This window comes from Mizuhopecten yessoensis, unplaced genomic scaffold, assembly GCF_002113885.1.
Source record: "Mizuhopecten yessoensis strain PY_sf001 unplaced genomic scaffold, ASM211388v2 scaffold716341, whole genome shotgun sequence".
Classification (NCBI taxonomy): Eukaryota; Metazoa; Mollusca; class Bivalvia; order Pectinida; family Pectinidae; genus Mizuhopecten; species Mizuhopecten yessoensis.
The window spans coordinates 785,227-794,794 of record NW_018480068.1 but is presented as its reverse complement, the minus strand read 5'-3'; the positions used below and the strand labels follow the sequence as shown (position 1 = coordinate 794,794).

The 9,568-nt window shown below is 37.2% G+C and overlaps 1 protein-coding gene across 1 annotated transcript in view; it reads left to right on the top strand.

Annotated features, from left to right (window-relative positions):
- The first annotated feature begins 13 nt into the window (after positions 1–13).
- The window catches only part of LOC110443347 (aminoacylase-1-like), a 31,530-nt gene continuing 21,975 nt past the window's right edge, over positions 14–9,568 (top strand). Inside the window, exons 1-6 of the mRNA XM_021487525.1 lie at positions 14–226; positions 4,498–4,562; positions 4,993–5,097; positions 5,455–5,526; positions 6,596–6,618; positions 9,177–9,253. Of these exons, the coding sequence (XP_021343200.1) occupies positions 121–226; positions 4,498–4,562; positions 4,993–5,097; positions 5,455–5,526; positions 6,596–6,618; positions 9,177–9,253 (448 nt within the window). The 5' untranslated portion in view covers positions 14–120. The remainder of the gene's footprint in view (positions 227–4,497; positions 4,563–4,992; positions 5,098–5,454; positions 5,527–6,595; positions 6,619–9,176; positions 9,254–9,568) is intronic.

Here is a 9,568-nt window from a genome sequence, read left to right as displayed (position 1 = left end):
GAACGATAACTCTGACCCAACATTTTCATACGCAAAAGTTTGTCTTTTCGAGTGCAGAAGGTAGACTTCGTATTTTGATAGTGAAATATTTAAGTGTCGGTGTAAGTATCTAGCGACATAATGCCTGAGGGAGCATTACCTAAGAAGCAAAAATGTGAAGATCTGGCCGTGACAAAGTTTAGGGAGTACATACGGATCCGATCTGTGCACCCTGATCCCGACTATGGTAATTTACGTGCCTCCATATTCAATTATTTTTACTAGGCCGGTCAGGACATAATATATTCTATAGTATAAATTTGTGGTATGTTGTAATTGTTTATTTTTTGGGTATTTTTACTACCTCGGTTGTTTGTTACGTGTTGTTTTCCTGTTGAAGTAAACTTTATTAGATCTATATACTTTTTATTTCTATTTTTTTTATTTTTTACAAATGCAATATTCATATTTTGTTTCACACAATTCTTAATCAAAGATAACTGAGACATCTTTTGAGTTTTAGTCATGTCCCTAATTTGAAAACTGAAGCAAATTAATAAACTATGATATGCTCAAGGTCAACCATAATGTTCATTAGTAGATCATAATGTTACAGTGCTTACACATTTTGTGAGACGTGCAGCCCCTTTTTTGGCTGCCTGGTACAGTGTGCCAGAGAGCTGTATTCATGAGCATGTTTTTAGTGTCTCTGAGCAAGAAACAATGAAAGCTGCTAGAATTTTTGATAGAAAAGTAGAAGGATATTGCATTGTGTGGTGTTTCCTGACGTCGGCAAGGGAGACATCTTGGAAATCTATCACCCTGAATATCTATAGCTACTGACTTTAAGTTTGATCTATTGATCATACAACTTAAATCAATTTGTGATTTTTGATAAATTTATTTTAAGTTTTGGATCATTCAATGTTATTTGATTTAGACGCCATTTTGAAAAACTATTTCAAACTTAAAGTCAAGTTCTGCTAGGACAATTGAACTGAAACTTTGTAGGAATGATCGACTCATGGTCCTGACAAAGTGTTGTTATTTTTTTGTGTCAATCAGAAATCCAACATGGCCACCAAGGCCGCCATTTAAAGTCAAGTTCTACTTGGCCGATTGAACTGAAACTTTATAGGAATGATCGACTCGTGGTCCTGACAAAGTTTTGTTATTTTTCGGGTCGATCAGAAATACAATTTGGCTGCCATGGCCGCTATTTTGAAAATACCTATTTCAAACTTGAAAACAAGTTCTAATAGGCAGATCTAACTGTCTAGGAATGATCAGCTCATGGTCCTGACAAAGTTAAGTTAACGTTATACTTAACAATTTTTTACTCAAATTGGTACAATTATTTCAACAACAAAAATAAATACTGTAGGACTCAGGTGACCGTTAAGGCCCATGGGTCTCTTGTTAAATTCATGTTTACACTTATATCGGAATGCTTTGGGATCAGTTCAAGGCATTCGAACATAGGTGTAAACGTGAATTTAAAAAGGCCAAAATATCAGGTATCGATACACCAAAGCAGAAGGCCATAACAAATAACACTAAACCAGTTTGGTGCTTCGTGAAATCAAGGAGATAGGAAAACTTAGGAGATTCCCCACTGAAAGTGAATGGAGGCACGGTCGTCTCGCGGTAGGACGCAGGGCTCGTGACCGAAGGGTTGCAGTTTCGCGTCACGTTACTGCACTGTGTTGTATCTTTGAGCAAGATATTTTACTCTGCTTGTTCCAGTGTACTCAGCTGTAAATGATTTTCTGGTTAGGCAGTGCTAGAATTGTTGAATGCTAGCTGTGAGCACAGAAATGGCAGCACCGACTGTTTGCTTCCCAGAGAGTTGAGAAAGATATTGGGTGGTTGCGAAGGCCCTATAAGTCTTATAGAATATAACCACAGATAATAATTTGTGAATCGCTTTGAGACAACCTAGGAACTAGGTGATAAAGCGGTATATAAGAACCTCAAATTATTATTATTATTATTATTAATGGAGCACTCATGAACAGTAGTGTTGATAAAGCCCGAATCCTACTGGACCAGTTTGTGTCAGTATTTACCACCAATACATCCACACCATCCAGTATGACATCAACGCCGAAGGTTAGACACCAGCTACCACCACTGGTAATTACAGCCACAGGAATAGCTAAACTACTCTCCTGACTATAGACTCATAAGACGAAATGACCAGACGGCATTCCGAATCAAAACCTTAAAAACTGTGCAGACAAATTTACACACATATTCCAGTGCTCCATAGCATCCGGCCACCTGCCCAAGGACTGGAGAATGTCTCACCCATTTTTAAGAAGGGGAATGTTAACTTACCTAAGAACTACCATCCAGTGTCTTTGACTTAGGTCTTGTGTAAAGTCCTTGAACATATTTTGCGCAATCACATACTCGACCACTTGGACAAAAACATGATTTTAACCAGACTGGCTTCATGGTCAGTTTCTACTGTAAAATGCAGCTCATAAGGACAATGTGTGACCTCCTAAATAATCATGATAAAGGCACGCCAACACGTTATAGTCTTAGACTGCTCGAAAGCCTTGAACACTGTGCCCCACAGAAAACTGCCTTTCAAGATGAAGAATTACATTATCGATGAACCTGTCCATCAATGGCTGACATCGTTTCTGTGTTGACCATGACATGAGAGTAGTTGTTGGCGGAGAACACTCGCGGAGATCATCAGTACTATCCAGAGTTCCGCAGGGTCAGTCCTTGGCCCCCTGCTATTTCTCTGCCATATCAACGATCTCTCTGAATCAGTCTCCTCACTAGTGCCATATCAACGATCTCTCTGAATCAGTCTCCTCACTAGTGCGTCTATTTGCAGAAGACTGTCTCCTTTACCGGAAGATAAAATCACTCCGGGACACCACTAAATTGCACGAAGATCTTTTTAAATTGGAAGAAAGGGCTAAAGCATAGGGGAGGTCATTCAGTGCAAAGAAGTATACCGTTCTGCATATATAGACAGCAAAAACCTCAGTTCTACAAACTAGGTGAACACTTCCTACAACAGACGTCTGAAAGTCCTGATAATCTGAAATGGAACTCCAGCATCAACAAAACCGTCAAGAAAGCAAACTGTTCGCTGGGTTTTATTATCAGAAACCTCAAAAGTTGCCCAGCGAATGTCTTAGAACAGCCTATCTCTGCCTTGTTAGATCCATTCTTTAGTACGGGTCAACCGTCTGGGACCCCTACGTACAACAAGACATAAACAGACTCGAGCAAGTGCAAAGGAAAGCAGCAAGATTTATCTCTGGAGACTTCCGTTCACGAGAGGGAGGATGTGTGACCAAAACGTTACGGGACGCGGGCCTGTCCCTGCTTACAGAACGACGTCGAATGCTTCGCCTGATCATGTTCTATAAATTGGTCGACGGTGTGGTGCCAGCCTTACCTTCGCATGAGTTCCTGACACCAATTGCCGGAAACAAACATAAAAAAATTCCACAGGATTTTAGTGACTATCAGTATAATAACACTGTTGAAAATTCCTCCTTCAATAATCCAAAGTGTTTCAAAGTCCAGAATTATAAAACAGAACAGTTTAAAAATTCTTTTTTCAACAAGACAACTATTGACTGGAACCATCTGACCGACATCTCCACGCATAGTACCATGGTGGAGAGTTTCAAAGGAACACCCCCCTCCAGAACTACTAGATTACCTAACACTCCTCCCCGACGCGATACATGTCCTGAGGGGCCCTGCACCGTATATCCTCAGATACAGAACTTCAGCATTGTTATATATATGATGTGAATATGTAAATGTTGTCATAATTATGACCAATACAACCTATAATTAGGACTGATCTATATATTGATATGTGGTTTAACATGTATGTATCTTATTTTATTGATGCAGTACTTCTCATATAATGACAGAAACAGACGTAAGGGAGATTGCCAGCTAGGGACCAATAGAGATTCTACAGTATGTCCCACTGGTGTTTGTTTACCCAACTGTGAACTGAACATGTCACAAATAGGGCCATCCTGTGGCTCCTTGTGTCCTACTTAATTCACACCTGTGCCATAGCATAAACCATTATTCAACAGTCTATACTGATTCATGTCAGCAGCATCACAACATCTTGCAGACCGATGAAATGTGAAACTATTTTTCAAACACAAATAACGCAAATATATCATATATATCTACCATAAAATCAGCATGAAAATTGCTCAGCTTTTTTATTTAAAATAATAAACTTGATAAGGGCGTAGAAAAATAGAAGTTAGCTTTTCAAGGACTGTACCACTGTGCTTGTAATACCTGTGTATGTATGGGGAAATATTGAAATTCTTCCTGTCAATACAGAGGCTTGCAGTTATTCTGACCCCAAATTTTTACACCCAAGGATAACATTAATAATTGTCATCCTTTAAAGCTCATTTAAACATCAAAATATAAATTGTTTAATGATGTTCCTATATTACAATAGGATACCTGTGTTATTGTTCTTTGTTCTTCTGTTTTCAGATGGAGCTATTTCCTTTCTCAGAAATTATGCAGAAGAGATTGGTCTGCCATTTCAGACAGTTGAGGTATGTTTTATTGTCCAACCACCATAAATGTATAACAGCCTAATAAACTCAACAGCTAATCATTCGTTATTCTGTAAACACTAAATCTTCAAAATCCAAACTGCTTTAATGGGGCCCTAATAGATTTGTTCTTATGATCTGGTATTTATCTTATGTTGTTGTAACAAAAAAAGATGGGGCTGCCCTGGCTGAGTTGTTAGGTGTCTGACATTCTGCTACCACTAGCCCTCCACCACTGGATCGTGGGTTTGAGGCCTTTGTGGGGCAGTTGCCAGGTACTGGCTGCAGGTTGGTGTTTTTTCTTCGGTTTCTCTGGCTTTCCTCCACCACCAAAACCTGGCACGTCCTTAAATGATCATAGCTGTTAATAGGACGTAATACACAAACAAAGAAGATAAAAATTTCAGCTTACCTGCCCTTTATTTGATAGGTACATCCTGGGCGCCTGGTGGCCATCATGACTTGGGAAGGACTGGACCCATCCCTGCCTTCCATAATGCTCAACTCTCACACTGATGTTGTCCCTGTTTTTACAGTATGTTCACTCCCTTCTGAATGGTCAAACTCACAAACACTAGTGATTTAAGAATAAATCTTCATAATTAATGTTTATCATATCCAACATATGGTTTATCTAAAATTTAATTTCTTTGATAATGTTTTGTTTTGTTTTATTGATTGTTCCTCTCAATTTCAATAAATTGATTAAATAAACAACTATGGTTCAGCCATACTGTAACAATTTTGGAAAAACAAAGTGTTTTCATCATTTCAATATTGGGACAAGATTGCTCGTTTGTCTAACTTCAGTCCCCAGACTACCGAACAAGGTACCTGATAAATCAAGGAGTTGTCAGCATTTAATTAGAAATTTATGTCATTGTATTAACAGGAACATTGGAAAGTCGACCCGTTTGCCGCGGAGAAGATGGAGAACGGTGACATCTATGGAAGAGGAACACAGGTACAAATCAACTCACTCATAGTGGAGGGGTTGTCTACCTTACAATGTTTAAAAAATAAATATTGGTGCATTTCTCAATCCTGTACATGCATTTGAACCAAAGAGGTGTAAATTAATTTTAAAAGCTCTGAAGCGCCTAAAACTGAAGAACTACCTGGAATAGAAATGGTTATTTCTTGTTTGTGTGAAAGGCTATTGATGTACATGTAATGACAACTGGGAAAGGATTCAAAATAAGCTCCAAGCTTCTTTTCCAATTCCTCTGAAATTAAATGTATGTTATAGCTGCTGTATTACTGGATAGAAAACTGTTTTAACTTAACTAATAACTACTGACCCAATCTGCCTGTAGATATAAGATGGACGGAGATAATTCTGATGCAAATGTATAAGATAACCATACCTGCCAACTGTCCCTACTTAGGAGGGAAACTCTCCATTTTGGACCCAAAAATTAAGCATTTTCAACCAGTGAGTTTGCAAAATTGTTCCTGTTTTCTAGGATCTGGTGATTTCATTTGAAAGGATGTCTCAATAGATGCCATTTAAGACTGTTATGTTTTCCCTAGGGTGTACATACACACATGCCATTTAAGACTGTTATGTTTTCCCTAGGGTGTACATACACACATTTTATTTACGATTTTAATTCTGACCATGCGTAAGCTCCCCCATGGAAATTTCGACAAGTTGGCAAGTAGGGGTAATATTTTCATTTCAAACTATTTTATTTAAATCAATTGATTCAATGGGAATTGGGCAACAGGCTATGCCTATACAAGCCCTCTCCCTTGAATGTATGGGTAATATTATCCTTAAATCAACCTAACTGCCATTTGGATGCTGTTTAATTCATAAATAAAATATTTGATTGAAAGTCATCATAAAATATTTGATTGAAAGTCATCATTTAAATTCCATATCAACCAGTAGACAGTGATGTAGTCAGGTTTCTGTTAAGATATTTTTTATTCCATGGTTGGTCTTTTTTTTGTAGGTACATTGTACGCGATTGCTGTGTATACCTCGGGATAAATGTCTGACAATGTATTTTTAATTATTTTTACAGGATATGAAGTGTAATGCAATAATGTAAGTTGATCTTACAGTACCTTTACATGACCATTTACACAGATATCTGAATCAGTTTATACAGTAGTGACTCTGATGTGCTGTATCAGTTTATACAGTAGTGACTCTGATGTGCTGTATCAGTTTATACAGTAGTGACTCTGATGTGCTGTATCAGTTTATACAGTAGTGACTCTGATGTGCTGTATCAGTTTATACAGTAGTGACTCTGATGTGCTGTATCAGTTTATACAGTAGTGACTCTGATGTGCTGTATCAGTTTATACAGTAGTGACTCTGATGTGCTGTATCAGTTTATACAGTAGTGACTCTGATGTGCTGTATCAGTTTATACAGTAGTGACTCTGATGTGCTGTATCAGTTTATACAGTAGTGACTCTGATGTGCTGTATCAGTTTATACAGTAGTGACTCTGATGTGCTGTATCAGTTTATACAGTAGTGACTCTGATGTGCTGTATCAGTTTATACAGTAGTGACTCTGATGTGCTGTATCAGTTTATACAGTAGTGACTCTGATGTGCTGTATCAGTTTATACAGTAGTGACTCTGATGTGCTGTATCAGTTTATACAGTAGTGACTCTGATGTGCTGTATCAGTTTATACAGTAGTGACTCTGATGTGCTGTATCAGTTTATACAGTAGTGACTCTGATGTGCTGTATCAGTTTATACAGTAGTGACTCTGATGTGCTGTATCAGTTTATACAGTAGTGACTCTGATGTGCTGTATCAGTTTATACAGTAGTGACTCTGATGTGCTGTATCAGTTTATACAGTAGTGACTCTGATGTGCTGTATCAGTTTATACAGTAGTGACTCTGATGTGCTGTATCAGTTTATACAGTAGTGACTCTGATGTGCTGTATCAGTTTATACAGTAGTGACTCTGATGTGCTGTATCAGTTTATACAGTAGTGACTCTGATGTGCTGTATCAGTTTATACAGTAGTGACTCTGATGTGCTGTATCAGTTTATACAGTAGTGACTCTGATGTGCTGTATCAGTTTATACAGTAGTGACTCTGATGTGCTGTATCAGTTTATACAGTAGTGACTCTGATGTGCTGTATCAGTTTATACAGTAGTGACTCTGATGTGCTGTATCAGTTTATACAGTAGTGACTCTGATGTGCTGTATCAGTTTATACAGTAGTGACTCTGATGTGCTGTATCAGTTTATACAGTAGTGACTCTGATGTGCTGTATCAGTTTATACAGTAGTGACTCTGATGTGCTGTATCAGTTTATACAGTAGTGACTCTGATGTGCTGTATCAGTTTATACAGTAGTGACTCTGATGTGCTGTATCAGTTTATACAGTAGTGACTCTGATGTGCTGTATCAGTTTATACAGTAGTGACTCTGATGTGCTGTATCAGTTTATACAGTAGTGACTCTGATGTGCTGTATCAGTTTATACAGTAGTGACTCTGATGTGCTGTATCAGTTTATACAGTAGTGACTCTGATGTGCTGTATCAGTTTATACAGTAGTGACTCTGATGTGCTGTATCAGTTTATACAGTAGTGACTCTGATGTGCTGTATCAGTTTATACAGTAGTGACTCTGATGTGCTGTATCAGTTTATACAGTAGTGACTCTGATGTGCTGTATCAGTTTATACAGTAGTGACTCTGATGTGCTGTATCAGTTTATACAGTAGTGACTCTGATGTGCTGTATCAGTTTATACAGTAGTGACTCTGATGTGCTGTATCAGTTTATACAGTAGTGACTCTGATGTGCTGTATTAGTTTATACAGTAGTGACTCTGATGTGCTGTATCAGTTTATACAATAGTGACTCTGATGTGCTGTATCATAGACACTTCTCTTACTGGTGTTCATGGTGTTTCAGGAAAACTCTAGATACGCTTCTTTGGATTAAAGTGAAAATCCCTTTTTCTTACCAGCTATTTCAAAAACTTACACAAATATTTTTTTAATTTTTTTATGTATATTATCATGGCATACATTGTGTACATTTGAAAAAGATTTATTGTAGTTTATTCAATTTTCAAGATCTGTTTGTGTTTTTTGTTGATGACTTTGCAAACAGCAAAATAATGTAGGACTTATTAATATTCAGTGAAACTGTTTCACAAGAAAAGTGAAGCAGATGATAGGTACCTATCACATATTGTAATATAGGGTATATCTGTAGTAGGTAAGGGCATTCCCTGTTCTGCCTCTCCTGTTGAGTTCTACAGTTTTCCTGTGATTTTTGCTTATGATTGTACTACATATTTGGTAATACTTACAAGAGAATTAATTCGCTATATTTAAGTCTCCAAAAGTAGTATGAAATAAAATATTCAGCAAATATTCATTTCATGATAAAAGCTTTGTGAATATATATATTCAGACATATAAACAACTATGCATAAAGTTTTACTAAAAAAAACGTAACATTTTCATCAGCACTATTGCACAACCAGTTTGAAAAGAATACAATTAAACTTTTTTAACAGCAAATGACATTGTGCATTGTCACATGTTTCATCATTCTTGTATACTGCATTTCTAAGGTGCGAAATTATCTTTTCTTGTTACTGTAGATTCCTGGAGGCTGTTCGTCGAATAAAGACAGAAGGGCAGAGATTGAACAGGACAATCCATCTCACCTTTGTGCCAGGTAGATAACATACAGTNTAGTCTGAAATCTGTATGCTAGATATTGAGTAAGGTGGTTTTATTGTTTTTTGTCACTTTGAATAATATTTCTGTTCATGTTAAAAACAAAATCAACTCTCTGTATAAATATATCAGGTGACCGTTAAGGCCCATGGGCCTCTTGTTAACATTGCATCTGCACAAATCTTTCTTTTTTATTTAAAGTGATATTTTGTTAACAGAACTGAAATTTTAAAAATCCAGGGTACCCTACTGTGAGGGTGAAATTGATTTCCTTTCCAGAAGAGTTTTTAACCATGACACCTGTAACTATATT